Source organism: Myxine glutinosa, chromosome 4, assembly GCF_964187855.1.
Source record: "Myxine glutinosa chromosome 4, kmMyxGlut1.1, whole genome shotgun sequence".
In the NCBI taxonomy this organism is placed as follows: Eukaryota; Metazoa; Chordata; class Myxini; order Myxiniformes; family Myxinidae; genus Myxine; species Myxine glutinosa.
The window spans coordinates 133,687,430-133,712,356 of NC_136264.1; the positions used below are offsets into that span (position 1 = coordinate 133,687,430).

Sequence of the window (24,927 nt, forward strand, 5' to 3'; positions counted from 1 at the left end):
ATTGTTCATTGGAATAAAAATAAATTCGACAACCCTAACCCTGCAGGTGTCTCTTGCTCTTCTTGTGGTGCACTTGGTGGTGTTAACTATTAGTGGTTCACCTGTATGGCATAGGTGCCACGTTGACCCATAGGTCCATCCCCGGGTGGTGCTTGGCCGCAAACGAACTGCGGTCCATTGTGGGTGGCCACAAACATTGCGGTCCATATGGTGTATCGATCCCGGCAGCAAACAGCGAAAGTGCAGGCCCACAACTGCGCAGCCAGCACCTCTCTCTCCTCTCTCTCTACCCCAAAGCCAGATCCTCGGAGGTGGGAGACAAAAGAAGCAGACAAGTGAGTAAGGTGGTAAGGGCGCAAAAGTGCACGCAATACAAGATGATGCACACTGGGGGCACATGGGAACCAGGTGAGACAGGTACGTTCCTATCGTACGCCCCCCCCCCCCCACCAGGTAACCTACATGGCCCCTCCCTTACCCCTTACTGTATCCACAAAACACAACACTACCCATAAACATCTACTTTACAAATCGACAAACATCCCTACTGTCTTCCCCGTTCCTCCCATAAACCAAATTCGTCTTCTCTCCCTCCTAACCAATCAAATTTGCCATTTTCAACTCTCATCAAAATTTGCCATTTTCAACTCAACATCAAAATTTGCCATTACCAATTCATCATCAGTCCCTCCTAGGGAGGGAGAGATGGAATCACCCCAATGTCTCATCCACGTCGTGATGCGTCTCACAAATCCAACAGCAATTCTCATCTCTGCAACACAAACAAAGAAAACACAGGTGTGGAGTCATCATCATCACCACAGGTAAGTGGCTGCGTATGGTGCGACAGGTTCTTCAATCCTAACTATTTCCTAAATGACTTTAACAACTTTACACTACCCGGGGTCTTTCTCCGGCCAAACCATTGGCCCTCTTACACTATGGGTTCTAAAAACCAATTCCCATTGGCCAAACTGTGGTGCTCTTCAATTTGGGGTCTCACTCCCCCGATTCATCTCCCGGTGCCCTCGTACAATTTCTGGGCTGCGACGTGTACCTCTCCCAGTGGGTCTACCCACCTGCACACCTCCACCACTGCAGTTGCCTCCGAGCTTACCTGCTCCTTACCCTAACCTAACTACCTGGGGAAGGCCCTCTGGCTCTGTCACCCCATGGTGCCCTCTGGCACTGGGCTACCCGGGTCCGTCCTCCGGATCCTCGGGCCCCATCCACAACAACTACTACCGGCTCCCAGAGCCACCTGCGGCCTCACCTGGCCGACATCCTCACAGTGGTGGAGTGCCCAACCAACTACACACACTAACAGGCTACACGCCCAGCCATTTCCACAACACTAATGCACCCATCCACAACACCATTCTGCAACCGCACCACAAATGCCAATATCCAACCACAATTTACCTGTACCCTCTACCTAACACTTACACTACCCGCCCCGGGTACTCGTGAAAGGGGTCCACTCTTCCCCATCCACACCTTCGCACCATGCACACCACTCCGTACCACTCACTCCAACTCTCTCCACACACCTGTACCTGCACACCTGTGCTCTCACACCTGGTGCCACCTGCACCCTTCTCTCCCCAAGCGCATTCGCGCTGATCCACACACTCACTACTCATACACTGCTCCACACACCTGTCCAGTTGCACACCTGTGCAATCACACCTGTTCAATTCTCACAAACACGGCATCATCTCAGCTAACTACTCCCTTCTGAAACTTGCGCTTCCCAGTCGTCCCTTTACACTATTGCGCTCCCTCGTCATTATCATCCACACTAATCTACCTGCGTCCCTACTACAGGTATCAGTCACTAACTAATCTTAACGTTACCTACTGTCATCTTCGCTAGATCCCTACACACAATATCCTAACCCACCCGGGCTAGTTTTCACTGCCATACACCCCATAAGCTATTGCTCCTTTGCCCCACCCTGTGAGGGATGGTGGATTTGCCATCCCACCACATCGGGGGTCTCTCACTACCAATTTTGCACATCAAATTTCAACAAATTAAAAATTTGCCAATCATCTGCCAATCACTGTACATTACCAATCATCACTCTGCCAATCCTTTGCCAATCATCAAATTTTGTTTTTCTCTAATTTTGGGGCCAAAACACTAACCTCATCACCCAGTCGACTCACTAATACCTCTCGGTGCGCCAATCCCTGTCCAAAGCCCGGCTTCGTAAAGCCAAGCAATGGATGCTGGTTGTTTTGTGCCAGCGGCTGGATGCGTCCGGCACTCGGTGCAGGGACGGGGGCTTACCCGGGCCGAGATCCCACGCATCACCTCGGCGTGGAGCCATCCAATGTCCCGATCTCGACCTGCCGGAATGCCTCAACAAAAAGTGGTCGCCATGACGACCCTTTCTATCGGGCCGCCCGCTCCGCCTAGTGGAGCACGGACGCGGCCGTTCAAAGCGAGGCCCAGCACGCACCGAGGGCCCGATTCGGCTAAAAGTCGACCTAACCTCTAACCCGTTTAATGTCGATGCTTCACCTGCATGCTTACACCCCGCAGCCCGTTCCTTGCTCACACATCCAGCTGTGCCCATGCTCCTCGTACCCTTCCTTACACACCCAGGTACCCTCACTCCACTCACCGCCTTGGTCACACACCTGACCACCGAACACTTTGGCACACATTCGTTGCTCGCACACCTCACCAATACACCGCTTCGCACCCCTTCCTCGGTCACCTCCTCTGTGACAATCACAGGTGTGCCCTCATTCGCACACCCAACCACGTGCCTCACCACCAACTCCAGCGTGCATTCCCACTCACGCTCTACCATTCCAGGTGTGCATCCTTCCATCCCAGGTGTACATCCTCTCTCACCTGTCACAACTAACTCACGCTCCATGTCACTCTCACTACTCTCACCCTTACTCTTGACAGCGCACTCTTTCCTCGTGCACCTGTCCGTCACACACCTTTCTCGCGCACACTCTCCCGTTACACCCTCTGTAACACTCACCACAGGTGGACACTCTTCCTTACTTCTGACAGCGCACTCTTTCCTCATGCACCTGTCCGTCACACACCTTTCTCGCGCACACTCTTGCGCACACTCTCCCGTCACACCCTCTGTAACACTCACCACAGGTGTGCATTCTTCCTTGCCTTTGACAGCGCACTCTTTCCCCATGCACCTGTCCGTCACACACCTTTCTCGCGCACACTCTCCCGTTACACCCTCTGTAACACTCACCACAGGTGGACACTCTTCCTTACTTCTGACAGCGCACTCTTTCCTCATGCACCTGTCCGTCACACACCTTTCTCGCGCACACTCTTGCGCACACTCTCCCGTCACACCCTCTGTAACCACTCACCACACCGCGCTTCCATGTGCTTCCTCGCACCCGCGCTACGACCGACTCACTCTCGCCAGCACCCTCACTCCTTGGCACGCACTTTTTCCTCACACACCCCAGAGTCGGACTTTCTCGCACACCTCCTTTTTCGCACACCAGACCTGTCGCACACTTCACCGACGGCCTCTCACGAACACCCGGGTCCATCTCGACCCCCAAGCTTCTTAAATCCCCTGGCGCATCATACGCACGACCATATTGGTCACCACTTACACCGGGTCCTCTTCCTCTTCGCTTCTCCTCCATCACCTGCGAATCCCTCATCCGGTTAATGAGCACATCATCACGATCCAAACACAGACTTTGGACCAATTCTTTTACTTCCTCCTTTATCTCTTTCTTATCCCCTCTCCGTCGCTTCTTAATTTCGCTCATCCCTTCTTCCACTTCTTCTAGTTTCTGCTTCACCTCTTTTATTCCCCGGTACGTATCCTCAAGCTCATCCTCTAAGGCTACCTTGACCGTTTCCAGGTGCGTCCTCACCTGCCGGTCCTTCGTCTCCATTACCTCTATCACCTCGTCCAACCTCGTTGTCAGTCCCTCACGTACCATCTGACATTCCCTCTTTGTCGCTATTAAGTCGTTTTTTATGTCGTTTTGTGTCGCTTTTAAACCTCCTAATACCGCAGTGTTCCTTTGAACCTGCTCCACTAACTCCGTCTGTCCCACCGTCAGCTGCTCCACCTCCTGCGTCAGGTCCTCTATGCCCCCTTGTAACTTTACAGTCCCCTTTCTCACCTCCTTCTCCATGTGCTCCTTACAGTGCCTCACCTCCTCGCGCACTCCTCCGACCTCCTCACTCACTCCTCTTCTGATCTGCTCTCCCATCACTTGCATCTCCTGCCCAGATGCCACCCTCATCTGCTCCATTTCCTCCTGTGAGCATCCAGTTTGGTTTCTACCCCCATTCTGACCCCCTCTATCTGCTGCTCCATTTGTTTAACTTCCCTTTCCGCTTGGTCCCTCATGTCCCTCAATTTGCCTTCCATACTGTTTTCTAACCCCTCTAACCCATTTTTCACTCCCTCTATTTGATTCTCTTGAGCGGCCATTCTGTTTTCTACCCCCGTTAACCCATGTTTCACTCCCTCTATCTGATTCTCTTGAGCGGCCATTCTGTTTTCTACCCCCGTTAACCCATTCTTTACTTCTTTTATCCCGTTGTCTAACTCCTCAAATTTCTTTTCTAATCCCTTAAAATTATTGTCTAACCCCTCACCGGTACCCCTCATTTGGCCCTCTAATCGCCCACTATCAACCCTCATTTGGCCCTCCATCCTATCCATTTTTGCATTCAGTTGGGTCAAGAATAATCTGAGGTCAAACCCGGTTTGCCCAGCGTCCCCAGCCGCCACCGCAGGCTCGCCCTCCGCGGCGCCGCTATTTTGGGACCCTTCAACCACGTGAGCGAGCGCGCCATTTTGCGCGCCCGCTACTTCGTGCGTGACGGCGCTATTTTGCGAACCTGCCGCCCTCACTGCTTCGCTCTCCTCATGTCCCTCAATTTGGTCCTGGACCGACCCTGCTTCACTCTCCCCTACCGGACCCCAGCCGTCTTGATCCGCCATAGCGCGACTTTCAAAATTCGAGTTTCGTAACACCAATCCAAATTTTGCTGTTATAATTTCGTCGAGCGCAGTAACCGCGGGACCGCGCTCCGGATCGATTTGGTCGAGCGCCGTACGCGCTCCGGCTCGATTTTCCCTCCCAAAATTTGGGCCTAACTAATTTAGTCCCGGGTCCGAATCTCACTCCTCGACACCAATTGTTACAGACACGACTTTGATGTTAAAGTGGGCCGAGCGGAATGGCCGTCGTGTCCGCACAAATTACCCGACTATACTCGACGTTGACGAAGTCGCGCGATGCTGGCTCACTAAGAAAAAGAAGACACCCGGCTGGATTACAATAACACAATACGACACCAGGGGTTCAGTTCTCAAGACCTCCAGAGGAGGTTATATTAAGGCGGAAGGTTAGATTACAACTACAAGAGGGACAGCATAGAAAGACAAGCACTTAGACACAATCTTATATTATTCCCAACAGACGACAGATAAACGGGACAAAGCTGACTCACACGGGGATTGATGGAAAGGACAGGCGGGTAGCGATGGCTCCAGGTGCACCTGGGCTCAAAGGTCAGAATCGACTCGGTCCGGTCCAGAGATGCGGGGAGGTCGCAGCGCTCGGATGGCGTCTTGTCTGCTCAAGCTGGGGGCGCATCTCTCTCAGCGCTCGCAGGTGGCTTTCCTTCTCCAAGCTGGGTGCGCATCTGACGTCACATCCGGCGCGGGGCCGCGTATATCCGGCGGGGAGTGACACGCCCTCGGCTCGTTAGCTCCGCCTCGTGGAATCGGCACGTTGCTTCTCATTGGGTGCGTGCGGGGGGTTTACCAGGCTCCGCCCTTGACGAGGAGCTGACAAGGAGCCCCTTCGTGGTAACCCCGTGGAGCGCATGGTCTATGGCGCTAATCGAGCCGGTGTGAGGACGCATCCTCCCCCGCTCCGCCGCCATCTCCTCTGTTGTTGTTGTAATTGTTGGGGAAGAAGATGGAAGGAGGTATGGGAAAGGTCCTAAACTCACAACTGATGCCATATAATCACATTCTGGTGCAACGAAGAGTCATAATTAATGGAGACGAGGCCTTAACTGACATAGAATAATAATAACTAGGAAGATGTCCGAAAGTTGTCTACGTGTGGTGCGGTGGACCTGGGCACGACATTTAATGGGGGAATAAGGGGAAGGTCGGCTCTACTGATTGTTATTTACATGCAATGGGACTAGGGAATGGGGGATCGGGGAAAGTTGGGGAGTATTGGAGAAAATAGGGGAATATTTACAAGCGGATATGGAGGCCAAATTCCATATTCGCAACAATATATATATATATATATTTTACTTTGTTTTGGAAAAAAAAAAAAAATTCAACTTTAATTGTTTATAAAATGTAATATCATGTATATTACAAATACGTTTGTACAAAATAATTGTTTCTATTATGATTGGTGTAAATCATGACAACACATCAACCCAGGTACAGTCATTATCCTCAGCTAAAAATATCGTTCCTCTAACGACGCATGGTGAGGTGAGGTGAGCTCAGCAAGCCGAGCCAGCTCGTATATGCACACACACACACACACACACACACACACACACACACACACACACACACACAGACTGTGTGTGTGTGTGTGTGTGTGTGTGTGTGTGTGTGTGTGTGTGTGTGTGTGTGTGTGTGTGTGTGTGTGTGTGTGTGTGTGTGTGTGTGTGTGTGTGTGTGTGTGTGTGTGTGTGTGTGTGTGTGTGTGTGTGTGTGTGTGTGTGTGTGTGTGTGTGTGTGTGTTAGTCAGTCAAAAAGGGCTTTTGTCCTTTTATTACAAAAACATAAAATAACAGGTTATTTCAGCAAACTCAAATAAACCAGAACCAGCAGTTAGACAGTTTGCATAGGAGACAACATAAACCACGTAAGGAAACTTAAGCTAACAAGGTAAGCACAAGAGGAAAATAAACGATATAAAGTGAGTATCAAGCAGCCTTCAGATACTTTACAAAAACCATCATTTGTTCACCCTAGCTTCTCAAAACGCTCCAACTGACTGGAACGAGAGCAACAGTAAAATTCGAGTTTTATTCAGCTTTCACAAAGTGCCTTAAAAATTACCATGGTGTCCATGCTGTACAAATCATTCTTTAATTTAGACTTTAATTTAGACTTCTGCTTTCTCAACAATGGATGGAGGTCCTCAATGCCAAACAGGAAATTAGAGCTGTCTCCTTTGACATATCACGTGCCTTCGATACGGTCTGGCACCCCGCTCTGCTCACCAAAGTCTCCTCCTTTGGTATCCATGGAAATCTCCACGCATGGCTGGCGGACTTCCTCTCTAGTCGTAGTCAACGTGTGGCCCTGAATGGGTTTCTCTCATCTCCTCTTCCTGTTCAGGCTGGAGTTCCCCAAGGCAGTGTTCTGGGCCCTGTGCTTTTTCTGGTCTTCATCAATGATCTCTCTGACTCTCTTGAAAATCCTCTCTATCTCTTTGCTGATGACTCTACTCTCTGTCGCTCCATTCCTCATCCCTCAGATCGGCAGTCTGCAGCCTCCTCACTCTCTGCAGACCTGGACAAAATCAGACTGGGCAAACAAGTGGAACATGTCTTTCAATCCTGACAAATGTCACACTCTTACGATGTCTCTCTGAAAAGACCGACTGGACAACCCTCCCATCCACTTTCTGAATAATCCTCTCCAAGAAGTTCTGTCACTCAAGCTTTTGGGTCTCACTATCTGCCATGATCTTTCCTGAGATGCGTTCTTTCCTGAGCCTGACCACATTTCAAATCTGGCCTCCAAAGCCAGTCGCCGACTGGGCATCCTCCGTCGTGCGAAGTCCTTCCTTGGCACACCTGAGCTCCTCACCACATACAAGGCTTTCATCTGCAGCTCAATGGAATACTGCTCTCCCCTCTGGGCTGGTGCTCCTGCCTCACGCCTAGCTCGTCTTCACGCTGTTGAAACCAAAGCGTTCAGAATCATTGGAATCTCCCGTGATGAAGCTAACTCCAAGGGCCTTTCACTCACTCACCGCAGGCAGGTTGGTGGTCTTTCCATCTTCTACCGATTCCTCTCCGGCCTTGCCCCCCCCAGCTCTCTCTGGGCTCTGTCCCCCAAATATTCCTACAGGTCGCACAAGATCTGCCTGCAACCCTCTTGTGGTTAAACTGCCAAAATCAAGACTCTCTGCTCACCTTCACTCCTTCATTCCTCTTTTCTCCTGCCTCTGGAACAAACTCCCTCACTCTCTTCAATCCCACTCCTCCCTTCAGGTCTTTAAAACAGCTGTTCACCACCATCTCTTATCTTCCCCCATCCAAAACCTTGATCTTTTCTACCCCTGCTAATTTCACCCCAAATCCACTTTTTTGAAATACCAACTTCTGTCCTGGAAGTCCTTGGTGTCCTTGTTTTATACTTCTCCCACCCCTTCCCACGCCTTCTCCCCCCAAGCCCTCTTCCTCCCACACATCTCCCAATGTCCCTACTCTCAAATGTTGTTTGTGTGCTTCCCCTTCTCTCCCCATCTTGTCTACCGCTCCCTCTTTTTATATATTTTGCTTGTCTGTTTGATTTGTTTGTGAAATAAATGTTAGCTCTTTCACACGCCTCGATTCTGTATACAAAAAAAAAAAAAAATTTTTTTTTTTTAGACTTTATAGTCTTGTATATTGCCAGCTTGGCCGTGGATATGAGAATATTTGCCAGAACTACACCTTTGGAAGGGTAGCTAAGAGGACCATTTGGGCCAAACAAATATTGGAAAGCTAAAATCAAGAGAAAGGTGTGCAAATAACACTTTCAAAACCATAAACAGGGGGGGTTAAATAAATAGTTGCACTGGATGTATGCGTGTGACAATGTTTCAATTTGTCTACAAAAGAGACACTGCTCGCTTATTGCTTGTGAAAAGTGGTGAATGAGCGAGTTTGTGGGTCGTATTCAATGTGCGATTCTCCATTGGAGATCACCAGCACATTTAGTTACAGGTTTCTTATAATGCGGAGGGGTATGCGGCAGGACTGTGGACCACTTACAAGGTGCAGGGGTGGACAGGGAAGGAAAAGGGGCTTTTAGACATTGTAAGTGCAGGATTTTACAGTTGTTGCTGGAAAAAGAAAGAGGGGGCTAGAATTATATGGTTTTAAGCTGGCAGAAGCAGATAACTGAAGATGACGGAAAGGGGAAAGCCTCAGCTCGGAGTGGGGTACAGGACGAGTCCACCGAGTTCATGGAGTACAGTACACACAAACACTGCTTTTAAGCACCTATCGAACATCTACTTTTCATGGAATCCTTTCAAGTTATGAAAAATTTGAGGTGCCATGGACCTTCCCTCTGTAAAATACAGTAGATCTGCGTACTGAGCTTAACCCAAAAAATTATAGTATCCAGATCTTCACTAAAATCTAATCAATTTGTCCTTGTCACACACCCAACCTGTCCAACAAAATATATCCGAATCCGTCCATAACCTTTTGAGATATTCTGCTCACAGCTAAAGACAAACAGACAGGGGTGAAAACATAACCTTCATCAACCCTCATGGCACAGGTAATCGATAAATTTTAATTGCTTGCACCTTATTGCTTTGGATTGAAGGGAATTGATTAGGTTCGGCAAATAATTTGACAATTAACCAATCCAAGTGGAAAATCCCCCCCCTCTCCCTCAGGTCATATTGATTATCCTAGAGGCAGAATGGAATGCTCCTGTCTTACCTATGGCATTATCTTTAAGTTTTGGTCTTGGATTTGGTTCTCAAATTTCATTTTTAAGAGACCGTTTGATGTGAGAGAATCTGCAAATGAGAACCGTCACGTGTAGCATTGTTTATTCCGTTCTATGTGGCTGAAATCCTTTAAAAGGTGGTGGACTTGTTGTCGACAGCTATTAAACTGCTACAAAATTATGGTTTAAATGTTTGCATAATGATCTGGAAATGGTGTTACGTGCACTTTATTTTTATTGATTCAAATTGCCAGTTGGGAATATGAGTGGAGAGTTGATTTTCTTTCCATGCCTAAGGGCCTTGGGGGAAGTTGAACCTGTACTGTACATTACCTGTAGGCCGATGATTTTTAGAAGACGGCAATGTTCTTGCACACAAATCGTAGAGAATGAGCAAATCATTATAGTATTGTTAGTTATACCGGGTGTGGACCTGATATCTACCATGAGGTAAAGTGCTCAGGTGGGAACCCTGTGCAGACCAACCCAAAACGTTTTGTAGCACTGTCTGCTTGTGGCACCTATGCCTATTTGTATCGATTTGTGACGCTATCCATCAGTAAACAACCTGCACCTCCTGGCTTTCTTGGAAATGCTTGCCTTTGCACAAATTGTTACCGAGAATATCCATTTGAACAAATCCAGTCACAAAGGAGATGTACATTGTCTTGATTGTTTCCTGAGGGGGTTTGGGCCACAATGTGCATCATAATGGATGAGTGCTCAGGGAAGGTTTTCGACAATGTGTTCCTGCAGTCGATGTGTTATCCATTGGCCTCTTCTGTTGTGTAATGGTAGCCTTGAAGGTTCTTTGTGTAATTTCCCCACTGTTGTGTAGATGGAGGAGGAGACACCTAGCAAGACGGTGGCGTCCAGCCGTTTTAGCCAGTGGTTCAGAGGAGCTGGAGGACACCGTGAAGTTGGCTCAGGCATTGGGGCATGTGACAGGCAGACGGTGATGCGTGAAGATCCCAAGTCTCGAGGTTTGATAAAGATTGCCTTTGCACAAATTAAACATTTTTTTTTCTGTTGTGTATTTAAGCGTTGTATGTGCAGCCCAGTCAAAGCATTAAAAAAAAAATACAGATTTCACACCAGAAGAGATTATTTTGCTAGACTTTGCCCGTCTCGCCCCAAAGGGATACGAAGATATTGCAATGCCGTGTGTGTGTGTGTGTGTGTGTGTGTGTGTGTGTGTGTGTGTGTGTGTGTGTGTGTGTGTGTGTGTGTGTGTGTGTGTGTGTGTGCGCCCGTGTGTGTGTGTGTGCGCCCGTGTGTGTGTGTGTGCCCGTGTGTGTGTGTGCGCCCGTGTGTGTGTGCGCCCGTGTGTGTGCCCGTGTGTGTGTGTGTGTGTGTGTGTGCGCCCGCCCTTCCTTTTAAAATGGTTTTCTCTGCAACCGCTTGTCTAATTTATGCGAAACTTTAAACATAGGAAGGACTCCCCATGGCTAATATTTTATTGCCAACTCTGTCATAGGTCACATGGTATGGCAGCCATACTGGATTAAAGGAAAAAAATTGGACATTTTCTCCCAAATCACTCAATGGAAAAAAACTGAAACTTGGCATATGTCATCAACTCCACATGGGGTATATAGAGTGATAGCAATGATGTCATCGGAGAAGTCGTATTCCAGTCATAATTAATTGAATTGAAATTCTTATCTGAAGAATCTGAAACCTCATATATCTGATCTATGACCTGATGCAGGCGTATAATTAAGTTTGACATTTATAAACCATGCCAAGAAACGATGTGACATAACAGGGTGCATTGATGATACAGGTATATGGGTTGTAATAGCAGTGGGCCATAATAGTAGTGTGTCCTGTTTACGATGGTATTTTTGTTCAGAATGAACGCGCAAGGTGAGACTATGTGCTCTTGAGTGCTGTTCGAGTTTATTTTTTCTGCCTCCACCTACGAAGTCGCCAGAGGCATTATGTTTTCGGGTTGTCGGTCCGTCTGTACGGGCTAATCCTCGTTTTTCTCAGCAACCATATGTCTGATTGAGACGAAACTTTCAGGGTAGGAGTGACACCCATGCAGAATGTTTTTATGATGATTGACGTCATAGGTCACATCTTGGATTATTGTGGTCACATCATGGCAGCCATCTTGGATTAAAAGCAAATAATTACAAAATTATTTCTCGGAAACCACTGAATGTAAAAATTTGAAACTTGGCACGTTGTCAATACTCTCAATGGGGAACAAAAGCATGATGATGATGACATCATAGGTGAAGTGGTATACCAGCCAAAAATGTTTTAATCGAATTCCTTATCCTAAATATCTGAAATTGCATGCGCATGATCAATGACACATTTGTATTGAAATATTAAATTTGACATCATAGTTAACATGGTTTGGCAGCTATATTGGATTTAACCTAAAACATGAAAAAAACATCTTCTCCAAACCACCAAATCGATTGACTCGAAACTTTGTGTGTCATTGATTAGGCATGGGGATTAAAAGATTATCACGAAAACATCATTGGTCACATGGTGTGGCAGCCATATTGGATTGAAGGAAAATCATCCTTGGTGTGTTGACACAGAAGGGTTAGTCTGGAGGAAATCCATAGTTATGAGAAATGAGGTTTGTGTGAACGCATCTTGGCACATCAAAATTTCAGATGGGTAATCCACCCAGCACCACAGATTGGTAGTACGGCAGATGTCACTGAATATGACCTGTGTGTTTGGTCCAGTGTAACCTGTATGGGCCAGCACTGCTTGCAGAAATTCTTGTGGTAACAGTAATCATGTTGATCACCTCTAAACCTTCTCATGGTGCCAGCTTGTTTGCTACCTTGCCCGGATTCAACATTTTCATGTGATTGTCAAAAATTTACGACGAATCAAATTTCTTGGGAACTAGCACAGACTAGTTACTTCAGATTATATTTGTGATAACAACTCTTAATACTGCATTTGGTCCATTCTGCATCCTGCTCCAATTCGATCCTCTACCATTCCTACCCTTCAGGATCTGTGCATGCCTATGAGGAAAAAGTGGACATCTTGGATCTACTGAGAAAAGCAAAAGTTGATGTTGCACCAATCTTGGGCAATTTGGTTGCCAATCACGACCATCTAAAGGACAATGGTATGCATTTAATGGAGTGGATTGCAACCATGTAACTTCTCGGTTTTAGATTATTTTTTTGAGTTGCATTCTGCTTAATTCTATGACAAACAGGAATGTAATTATTGGATTTTCTTCATTAGTGTGAAATTGTTCTCATACAAATTCTTGCAAATATTTGGGGATGAGTATTTTCTGCTCTTAAATGGAATTCTGACATTTTGAGGTCTGCGAGGACCTCATCTTGAAGTTTTAATTGTAATGCTATTATTCTGCCTCTTAACGAGTGTGGCAGGAGTCCTAGTGTGTCCTCCTGGGGCTTATGGGAAAAGCATTGTATTGTTATATTTGGTTCTTCCTTTCTTTAGTTCTTTTTTCCCTTTTTCTGTTCTTTTCTTTTCTCTTTTATTATTTTCTTTTCCTTCTTAGCTCCTCTACGACAAAGTCTGAAGAGCTGTTAAAGCCATAACGATGTCAGTCAGTCGGTCCATTAATGTTTTTTCCTTACTTGTTCGAGGTGGCTCAACGAATCGTTTTTAAGCTTGGCATGATGGTTCATGACGCTCATGCGCATAGACTCATGGAGCCCTTTTTCATTTATATTGTTGTGTAGCGGTTACCGGAAGCATGACACAATTACCTTGCACCGGCCGATGACGCAACCGGCGAGCGGTCACTTGTCCGGACTCGCCCGGGCGTGTCCAGACTTTCCTTTCCCCGGCGAACACTTGGCTTACCTATTTGCATACCACGCCCCGCCTGAGAGGCGTGGCCTTTGTGTGTTGAACTTTACGTATAAATTGCCGCCCGTTCGATGGGCTGATTCAGTGCTTTTGAGTTCTTTCGAGTGAGCTGAAAATAAATAGCTCAGTGAAACTTAATTCCTGGCGTCGTTCATTTTGTCAGGTTTTATCGTGCGAGCATAGCTCCCACAATTGGTGACCCCTTTTCAAGAACATGGCGATGGAGTCATCTGTAGCTTTGAAGCTCCCGGGCTTTTGGGAATCGCACGCGGCCGTCTGGTTCGCCCAAGCGGATTCTCAATTCGCCATGCGGAACATTACGGAGGACACAACGCGCTACCACCATGTGGTCTCCACCCTCAACGCCTCCACCGCGGCCCGGGTCCTGAGCTTCCTACAGAACCCGCCGAACGCCGACAAATACGGCGCGCTCAAAGGCCTACTCCTCGGTGCGTTTGGACTCACGGAGACCGAACGCGCGCGACAGCTACTCGACCTCCCAGAGCTGGGTGAGGCCCGTCCATCCGAGCGCATGGACCACATGCTGGCTCTACTCGGCGACCACAGCCCGGATTTCCTCTTCCGCGAGCTGTTCCTCCGGCAGCTACCCGGGCAGGTACGGTTAGCTTTGGCCCTCGCGCCCTGGCCATAGAGGCCGATAAATTTTTCTCGGCCAGGCGACACGTCGGAGCGGCCGCCTGGAACCTTGGGCCGACCGAGGCAACGCCCGCGCCACGACCGGCGCCACCACCGGCCGAGCCAGCGCCACTGGCGGCAGCGGCCGCCACGACGCCCCGTCGACCGAACCCGGCGCGACCGCCGGAGCCTCCACCAGAGCGGACCATGTGCTAATACCACGCCAGGTTCGGGCAGAAGGCCAGAACGTGCCGCCCACCGTGTACTTTCGGCAGGTCGGGAAACGACCAGGCCGGCGCTCGCTGCCTGCCATGAGCGTCGGCCATTCAGTCAGCCTTCTGTTTATCATGGACACAGCGTCCGGGCGGCGTTTTTTGTGCGACACTGGCGCTCAGCTGAGCGTGATACCCGCCTCGGTGCAGGACAAACAGGCAGCGCTTTGCGGCCCCGCCTTGGTCGCCGCAAATGGCTCCTCCATCCGCACCTTCGATTCGCGCAGCGTCGCATTCTGCTTCGGGGGCCAGCGCTTCAGGTGGGACTTCATCACGGCGAACGTGCCCATGGCCTTGCTGGGTGCAGATTTTCTTTGCGCGCATGGGCTTTTGGTCGACGTCAAACGGCGCCGGCTCATCAACGCGGAGACCTTCAGCTCGCTTGCTTGCTCATTGAGCGGCTCCGCTCCGACCAAGCTAGCCTCCGCGCTCCTGGCCGTGGACGATTTCACCCGCCTACTCGCCGAGTTTCCCGCCCTCACGCAGCCGACGTTTTCGACCATCGCCGTCAAGCACGGCGTCGAACACCACATCCCGACCACAGGTCCACCGGTCTACGCCAGGGCTCGCCGCCTCGACCCGGCCAAACTCGCCGTGGCGAAGGTGGAATTCGACGTGCTGGAGCGATTGGGCATTGTGCGGTGCTCGAATAGCGCGTGGGCCTCGCCCCTGCACATCGTGCCCAAACCAGGTGGCGGATGGCGACCATGCGGCGATTACCGCCACCTCAACGACGCCACCACCCCCGACCGGTACCCGATACCACACATACAGGACTTTGCCGCCCGTTTGGTGGGGTGGGTGATCTTTTCCAAGGTCGACCTCATTCGGGGCTATCACCAGGTACCCGGCCGGCCGGCCGACGTGCCAAAGACGGCGGTAATTACACCTTTTGGCCTCTTCGAGTTCCTTCGCATGCCGTTCGGCCTTAAGAACGCGGCCCAGGCCTTCCAGCGGCTGATGCACAGCGTGCTGCGCGACCTCACCTTCCTTTTCGTCTACTTGGACGACATTCTCGTCGCCAGCACTTCCCGGGCGGAGCACCTCATCCACCTGCGCACGCTTTTTGAGCGCCTCAGCCAGCACGGCCTCATCAACCCGGCGAAATGCCAGTTTGGCGTAACGGCCATCGACTTCCTGGCGCACCGCATCACGAAGCGTGGGGCCGTCCCGCTGCCTACCAAGGTGGAGGCAGTCACAAGTTTCCCGCGCCCCCGCTCCATCAAGGCCCTACAGGAATTTTTGGGGATGGTAAATTTCTACCACCGGTTCGTGCCTCGCGCCGCCCAACTCATGCGCCCCCTGTACGTAGCCCTCCGGGGCAAGCCGGCCAAGCACGACGTCGCCTGGACCATAGAGATGGACGCGGCGTTCACGGGCGCTAAGCTGGCCCTCGCCAACGCGACCATGCTGGCGCACCCGGCGCTCGACGCACCCGGCGCTCGACGCACCCGGCGCTCGACGCACCCGGCGCTCGACGCACCCGGCGCTCGACGCACCCATCGCCCTCACCACGGACGCTTCCGACTACGCGGTGGGCGCCGTGCATGAACAGTGGTTGAACGGGGATTGGCAACCGCTGGCCTTCTTCAGCCGGCAGCTTCGCCCTAACGAGCGCAAGTATAGCGCTTTCGACCGCGAGCTCCTCGGCCTTTACCTGGCTGTTCGCCACTTCCGCCATCTTTTGGAGGGCCGCCCGTTCACGGCGTTTGTGGACCACAAACCCCTGGTCTTCGCCATGGCCAAGGTTACGGAGCCGTGGTCGGCCCGCCAGCAGCGCCACCTCTCCGCCGTGTCCGAATTTACGACGGACATCCGGCACGTCGTGGGCAAGGACAACGCTGTGGCCGATTGCCTCTCCCGGTCCGGCGCGAACGCCGTCCACCTGGGTGTGGACTTCGCCCGCATGGCGGCCGACCAGACCGCCGACCCAACGGTGCAAGCCCTCCGGACAGCGGACACAAGCCTGCGATTGGCCGACGTCCCCTTCGAGGACACAGGCACGGTTCTCCTGTGCGACGTTTCCCTGGGCCAACCTCTCCCCATTGTGCCCACCGGATGGCAGCGGCACATTTTTGACGCCCTCCACGGCCTTTCCCACCTGGGCCGGAAAGCATCACAGAAGCTCGTGGCAGCAAAGTTCGTCTGGCACGGGCTCCGTAAAGACGTCCGCGACTGGGCCAACGCCTGTGTCGCCTGCCAACGCGCGAAGGTCCACCGGCACACCCAGGCCCTGTTGGCACCATTCGACGTGCCCGCGCGGCGCTTCGACCACGTTAATGTGGACCTGGTGGGACCCCTTCCCTCCTCGCGGGGCTTCACCCACCTCCTCACGATGGTGGACAGGACCACCAGGTGGCCGGAGGCCATCCCGCTGGCATCAACGACATCCGCCGACGTGGCGCAGGCCTTCATTGGCACCTGGATTGCCCGTTTTGGCGCGCCCTCGGACATCTCCTCCGACAGAGGCCCGCAATTCGCCATCGGGCTTTGGGGCGCAGTCGCCCAGGCCTTGGGGATCAAGATACACCGCACCATGGCCTACCACCCCCAAGCCAACGGTTTGTGCGAGCGGTTCCACCGCTCGATGAAGGCCGCTGTCAGGGCCAGCCTCTAGGACGACGGTTGGGCCGACAGGCTCCCGTGGGTCCTATTGGGCCTCCGAACGGCCCCCGAAAGAGGACCTCGAGGCTTACATCGCCGAGCTGGTCTACGACCAGCCACTGCGTGTGCCGGGCGAGTTCATCCCTGACGCCACCGGCCCCTGGCTCGCCAACGCTCGGTCCTCCAGGAGGCCGCCAGGAGATTTGCCCCCGTGCCCACGTCCCACCACGGCTGCCCCCAACCCCACTTCCCCCCAGCACTTCGCACTGCGGAGTACGTTTTTATCCGGCGCGACGCACACCAGGGACCGCTCCAGCCACCGTACGATGGACCTTTCCGGGTCCTGAAGAGGGACGACAAGTCGTTCATCATTGACATCAGTGGCAAGCCGGACCGCATCTCCATGGACCGCCTCAAGCCGGCCCATTTGGACCTCGACCAACCTCCACGGTTGGCCCTTTCTCCACGACGGGGCCGTCCCCCGTCAACCAAGCCCCCCGCCCGACCATCCACTGCCACGCCACCTACCACCCCCACACGAATCGCCAGGGGTCGTTTCAGCCGGGTCATCAAGACCCCCCTCAAACTGACTCTCCCGGTGCATGGTAATTCTGGGGGGGCGCATGTAGCGGTTACCAGAAGCATGACACAATTACCTTGCACCGGCCGATGACGCAACCGGCGAGCGGTCACTTGTCCGGACTTGCCCGGGCGTGTCCAGACTTGCCTTTCCCGGGCGAACACTTGGCTTACCTATTTGCATACCACGCCCCGCCTGAGAGGCGTGGCTTTTGTGTGTTGAACTTTACGAATAAATTGCCGCCCGTTCGATGGGCTGATTGTGCTTTTGAGTTCTTTCGAGTGAGCTGAAAATAAATAGCTCAGTGAAACATCATTCCTGGCTTCGTTCATTTTGTCCGGTTTTATCGTGCGAGCATAGCTCCCACAGTTGCGGTTTTGCGAAGCCCGTTCCCTTACCAAGGGGAGATTAAGCCCCTTGTTCTCCTTGGGTCTTCGCAACCGCGAGACTGAGTCGCCACTTCCGGTCGGACGCGGGAAATGGTCGGAAAGGGTCGAGTGGAAGCGGGGATCGAGTCTCGCACGAACCACACGTAATTGAGTACACCCGAGTGGATGGCGTACCACATGGTCCGTGCTGTTACCTTGCTATTGGAACCCGATCAGAGCGACATCATTCGTACCATGCTAAGTCAATGATGGAGAGACAAAAGCGGTCGAACCAAAGGAATAACAGGTTTATTTATTATTATTTACAATGTACACTGGTAGAAGAAGCAGAGACACAGGGCAGTCTAAAACAGTCTTACTTATCTTGCCAGACAATGGGCCCACGCACACTCACAGGGGGATGAAGGAAGAAATGTTCATGCGCTGAACGCGCCGGCTTTGGTTGTCCAGGAACAGCTCACCCGGCCTGGCCCTCTGACGGTCACCGCACGTATCCCGGCGAAGACAGGCAGGCAGGCAGGCGGGAGAATCCTCGTGGCGCGTGTTGTGGCAAAGGCAGGCAGGAGGAAAATATGCGCGTGTCTGTGGCCCGGCACGGCTGTCTTTTACAGCGCGATTAATACAACTGCGCGCTTTCACTCTCGTAACTGAACTCGGCACAACTTGCCCTCCAACTTCTCGGGGATCTTACTCCACTCAACTCAACGGAGGACCCCGGCTCATAACTTGTGTTCGTACTCAACACCCCGCACTCTCATAACTCGTCTGCCTCCCTTCTCATAACTTCCCAAATTGGCGCGTCTCCTCCCGTCTCATAACTGAGGTGGGGGCTCCGGGCACAGGGTTATATTGGCCCCGCCCTAGCCCGCATCGAATGTTCCAAACCCCGCCCTTTGCCGCAGTGGTAAGTCACTCCCCTCGAGCCCTGATTGGCGGCTCGTGCTTACCGGTCACTCCCACTCCTTCTGCCCCGCCTTCCTTCGGCCTTGATCAACTTGTTCAGGCCGGCCTCGTGGTATTTTGCGCCAAAACCCAAAGCATCGAGGCATCATAAAGGACCTATCTCTCATTATTCTACTCAACGCAAAACTAAACACAGGAAAGGTCTACGCTTACATTTACTATGAAATAACTGAGCTTAAACGAGGCTACATGTTGTAGTGTAACTAAACTAGGAGGGGAAATTAACCTTTATTGTAAAAACACAAAACTGCAACACTTCACCCCTCCCTCGTCAGACTCGTCCCCGAGTCGAAACCAACAACTGAAACGACCGGTTAGAGAATGACATGCAAAATTAACTTTTACTTTTACATGTGACATATAGGTGTGGTTCCCTCTAACATTTACTCTGACCCGTGTATGCAACAGTTTTAAAACACGAGATATGTCCCTCCTATTGCGTTGAGTAGCTACGTATCAGATTCACACCCACAATTAACCGAATATCCGGAATTTGTCAAACTAAACACATAGCCGGTGGACAGCATTTTTATATTTACAAGCACAAAAACTTAACCTTATTTACAATTCTATGACCTAGGACCTGTCCTTTTTGGAAGAGAAGATTGGAGGGGTGAGAAAGCACAGCAAAAACACAACACACTCAAAATCATAACACTTGCTGCTTGCTTCTTGCATCTTGCTTCTTGCTTCTTCTGTGTGCATATATCAAAACGGCTAGCCCCCGGACCGGCATACAGGCCATTTTTGATCTTCAGGGCTACCTAAACTTACACATCTTCTCATCCCTAGCACACCATAATAAAAATCCACAAAAAATGCTTTTATTTTATTGCTTTGCCAGGCAGGGCCACTCCCATGTGGTCCGACTGCTTGGCATTAATGCCACTCAACAAAAGTGGTCCGAAGGTGCAAGATTATTTTTCAGCAAGGTGCTGCACAGCAGAGGTGCAAGGCCGCAAAGCTTGTGGTCAATAGTGTGTAAGGTGCAGCAAAGGGTTTGTGGCAGCAAAGTGCTGCACAGGTGCAGCAAAGTTACAGCAAAAGGAAATGGCAGCAAATGCTGCACAGTTCGGCTGCACAGATGTAGCAAGGTGCAGAAAGGATGCTGCACAGGTCGATGGTGCTGCACAGTTCCACCTCCAAAATGGTCCTGGGGTGGGGGGAGAGACGAGGCACAAGCAAAACGGAAAGGACGCAACGGCACACAGAAACACAAGGTAATGCAATGTGAGGGGCGCGGAAGAGCGAGCAGAGCAGGCTCGTCCCGAACCGTCCGTACCCCCCAGCGTCGGCTTACACTACCCTAGCCCTCCTTGTATTTACAATCCGTCTCTACATCTTGTCTCCCATATCCCCCTCTATTCCAAATTCGTCTCCCAATCCCTCCCAGGAAGGAAGGAATGGAACAAACACAATGTCACATGACGTCATGATGCGTCTTTACTACTCAACAGTTCACAAAGCCTTGGTGTGGTGCTTCGTCCTCCTTGGTGACTGGCTGTGGATGGTGCGAAGGGATTTCTCATCTCCTAGCTACACTACTGACATTTACTCTGTTAAACTGCCCGGGGTCATACCCGGCCAATCGGCCTCTTTAAACTATGTGGTTCGAAGACCCTGAATTCCCATTGCCCACCTGGTGCCATCTGAATTTGGGTCTCACTCCCACAAATTTTCTCTCTGTGCCCTTGCACAATTTCGGGGCTGGGTCGTGTGGCTCTACCAGCAGGTCTACCTACCTGCGCACCTCCGCCACTGAAGTTGCCACCCGCGCTTACCTGCTCCTGCGACTACCTAAACTGGGGAAGGCCCCTCAGGCCCTCCTGGCACTTTACCCCCTGATGCCCACCTTGGCATTGGGCAATCTGGGTCCTCTCCTGGGATCCTCGGGCCCCACTCAACAACTCACAACTACCCTAACTGGGGAAGGCCCTTCCTCGTGCTTACCCCCTGATGCCCACTCTGGCATTGGGCAATCCGGGTCCTCTCCTGGGATCCTCGGGCCCCACTCAACACTCACAACTACCCTAACTGGCTCCCAGAGCCTACCTGCGGCCTCACCTGGCCGACAAACTACCAGTGGCGGAGTGCCCCAATAACCATACGCACCAATTAAACCACACGCCCAGCCATTCCACATACTCATGCACCCAACAAAACACTTCGTTCTACTACCCGCACCACAGGTGTCAATATCCATATAAATTTTGCCTATACCCTCGACCTGGCTTTACACTACCCACCCCCGGCGTCCGTGAATGAGTTCCACCTCCCCCCATTCACTCCTTCGCACCATGCATTCCACACCTTTTATTCCCACACCAAGCATTCCACACCACTTATTCGCACACCATTCTTCTCACACCCTTTTGTGCTCACACCTTTTATCTCGCACACTACTTCCCATACACCTCATGCTTCCCCGTCGGCCCTTTAAACTATGCACTCCCTTTTTCTTTATCATCCATCTAATCTACCTACGTCCCCACTACAGTACAAGTGTCACGACTTAAATCTTGTCTCTACAGTCTGCTAATTCCCTAACATTATCCTAGCCCTCCCTCGGCTAGCTTTGGTGCCCCATGGAGGTAACCATTGCTGGCACCCCCATGTGCCTATCACTGCCATCCCCCTAAACTAATGCTCATGGGCCCTGTCAGTGTGAGGAATGGTAACACTACCATTCCTCCACGTGGGGTACACTACTTTCATCAGTCCAATACACTCGAGCCTCACCAAGTGGATGTACATTGTCGTCACGGCTCGGCCTCGGAAGGCCGAGCGATCCATGTGGGTGGTTGTTAGCCTGTATGTTGGGTCCGTCCGGCATTTTCGATCCAAAGGGGGCAGAGGTATTGATGGTCCGAGGTTCAGGGCTCCATCCCTGCGCGGGGCCTCGCGGTCCCACGCACGATGACCCAAACGGCCACGGTCGGAGCACTGCACCCGCCAAGGTGCGCGGCTCCGAAATCTCCTACCTCCCCTTGAACCTCGCCAATTGCCTTTGCCGCCACGGCTCGGCACCAACCATACAGTGCGGGGGCCGGCACGAATCGTGCACGTCGGCCCTTGCGAGACCGCCGCCGCACCGATCCCCGCCGGTCCCTGCTGCACACCACTCACCGGGGGCTCACATCCGCTATCCGTCCCGCTAAACGCTACCCTGGTCGGTGTCGATGCTTGAGCCGCGTTCTCACCACTCGTGACCCACTCCGCACTCGCACACCCAGGTGTCCCCGCGCCTCCCACACACTCCGTTACTGCACACTCTCCTTCCACATTCTCTGGTGTGCATTCTCCCTCACACTCCGTACTTGTACCTGCACACCTAGGCGCACTCATGCCTTTCACACTCTCCGCTATCGCGCACTCCTGTGCACACCCATCTCTTACAATCTCAGGTGCACACCACCAAGGCGCACTCGCACCTTTCACGCACCCCATCATTGCACACTTTTCTGTTACACACTCCGTAACACCCCCGGGTGTGCACTCCTGCACACACTCTGCAACACGCTCTGGTGTGCACTCCTGCACACACTCTGCAACACGCTCTGGTGTGCACTCCTGCACACACTCTGTAGCACACACTCCGTAACACACTCTTCTCCGGCACACTCCGGCGCACACTTTTCTCGCTCGCACTTCGGCGCACACTCTCTCTCGTACTTCGTACCAGTCGCCCTCGTACACCGCACAATGGACCTTCCGCGAACGCCCGGGTTTCGTCTCTCCCAAGCGCGCCAAAAACCCATTCGCGCCAAACACATTCGCGCCATTATTTCTACTCACCTCGGGGTCCTCCTTCCCCAGCCGCACCTGCAAACTTTCCATTGAGTTAGCAAGCCCGGCATCACGGTGTGAATACAAACTTTGTGCGGGTTCCATTACCTTCTCCCGCGATTTATTTTCTGTTTCTACCGTCTCTTCGGCCCCAATTGTTTCTTCAATTCCAATTATTCCTTTTTCCTCGGCGACCGCTGGCACCCATGAAATTTATTTGTCCAATTCGGCGACCGTCGGCTCTTCTACACCCCGCGTCGCAATTTCCATATCCCCGGGCAACTTGGCTGTGCTCTGCTCAAGCTCGCTCCCCACGCGTTCTCCACACCGTGTCACCTCGTCGCGCACCACTGCTACTTCCTCGCTCAACCTGCGCCCAATGCCCTCCCCCATTGTGTCCATTTTTTCACTCATCCTGATCATGTAGGCCCTGCATTGTCATGAATAATTGCATGTCCAAACTCACTTGCACAACGGGTTTGGCCTCTGCCGCCACGTGTGAGGCGCTGCCATTTTCTTTACCAACTGCCGCACCCTTTTCTGCTTCCACTACCAACTGTCTCTGCAGGTCCTGAGTCATCAATTTTTCCTTTACTTCTACCCCCACCGGCATTCGACCACCTTTGCCAGCCATGTTACGAATATAATTTGGCTTTAAAAGAACTAAATTTCGTTCGCTCGTAATTTCGAGTGCGTGAAGCGCACTCCAGGACCAATCCCACTCCCGGACACCAAATGTTACGGTTTTAGCGAAGCCCGTTCCCTTACCAAGGGGAGATTAAGCCCCTTGTTCTCCTTGGGTCTTCGCAACCGCGAGACTGAGTCGCCACTTCCGGTCGGACGCGGGAAAGGGTCTCGGGACAATTTTCGCATGTACCTAAGTACCCACGCCGCCGCGGAAGCGAGGATCGAGTCTCGCACGAACCACGCATAATTGAGTACACCTGATCATGTACGTGTACATGCGATGGCATGTACACCTGATGTACACCTGATGGCGTACCACGTGGTCCATGCTGTTACCTTGCTATTGGAACCCAATCAGAGCGACATGATTCGTACCATGCTAAGTCAATAATGAAAAGACAAAAGCGGTCGAATCAAAGGAATAACAGGTTTAATTATTATTATTTACAATGTACACTGGTCGAAGAAGCAGAGACACAGGGCAGTCTAAAACAGTCTTACTTATCTCGCCAGACAATGGGCCCACGCACACTCACAGGGGGATGAAGGAAGAAATGTTCATGCGCTGAACGCGCCGGCTTTGGTTGTCCAGGAACAGCTCACCCGGCGTGGCCCTCTGGCGGTCACCGCACATATCCCGGCGAAGACAGGCAGGCAGGCAGGCGGGAGAATCCTCGCGGCGCGTGTCATGGCAAAGGCAGGCAGGAGGAAAATATGCGCGCGTCTGTGGCCCAGCACGGCTGTCTTTTACAGCGTGATTAATACAACTGCGCGCTTTCACTCTCGTAACTGAACTCAGCGCAACTTGCCCTCCAACTTCTCGGGGATCTGACTCCAGCTCAACTCCACTCAACTCAACGGAGGACCCCGGCTCATAACTTGTGTTCGTACGCAACACCCCGCACTCTCATAACTCGTCTGCCTCCCTTCTCATAACTTCCCAAATTGGCGTGTCTCCTCCCGTCTCATAACTGAGGTGGGGGCTCCGGGCACAGGGTTATATTGGCCCCGCCCTAGCCCGCATCGAATGTTCCAAACCCCGCCCTTTGCCGCAGTGGTAAGTCACTCCCCTCGAGCCCTGATTGGCGGCTCGTGCTTACCGGTTGCTCCCACTCCTTCTGCCCCGCCTTCCTTCGGCCTTGATCAACTTGTTCAGGCTGGCCTTGTGGTATTTTGCGCCAAAACCCAAAGCATCGAGGCATCATAAAGGACCTAACTCTCATTATTCTACTCAACGCAAAACTAAACACAGGAAAGGTCTACGCTTACATTTACTATGAAATAACTGAGCTTAAACGAGGCTACATGTTGTAGTGTAACTAAACTATGAGGGGAAATTAACCTTTATTGTAAAAACACAAAACTGCAACAATGTTCAGTTGGTGAGATAATCAAAATTTTATCTATGTTTGCATGTCCAATGTCAATTACATATCGTGAGATTTCGTCATCGATGTTTCCTCATTACT

General features: G+C 51.7%; 1 protein-coding gene across 1 annotated transcript in view; it reads left to right on the plus strand.

The window, feature by feature from the left end:
• The window catches only part of EIF4ENIF1 (eukaryotic translation initiation factor 4E nuclear import factor 1), a gene marked incomplete in the record, with an annotated part of 85,244 nt that overhangs the window by 1,354 nt on the left and 58,963 nt on the right, over positions 1 to 24,927 (plus strand). Inside the window, 2 exon segments of the mRNA XM_068113493.2 lie at positions 10,543 to 10,687; positions 12,700 to 12,819. Of these exon segments, the coding sequence (XP_067969594.2) occupies positions 10,543 to 10,687; positions 12,700 to 12,819 (265 nt within the window).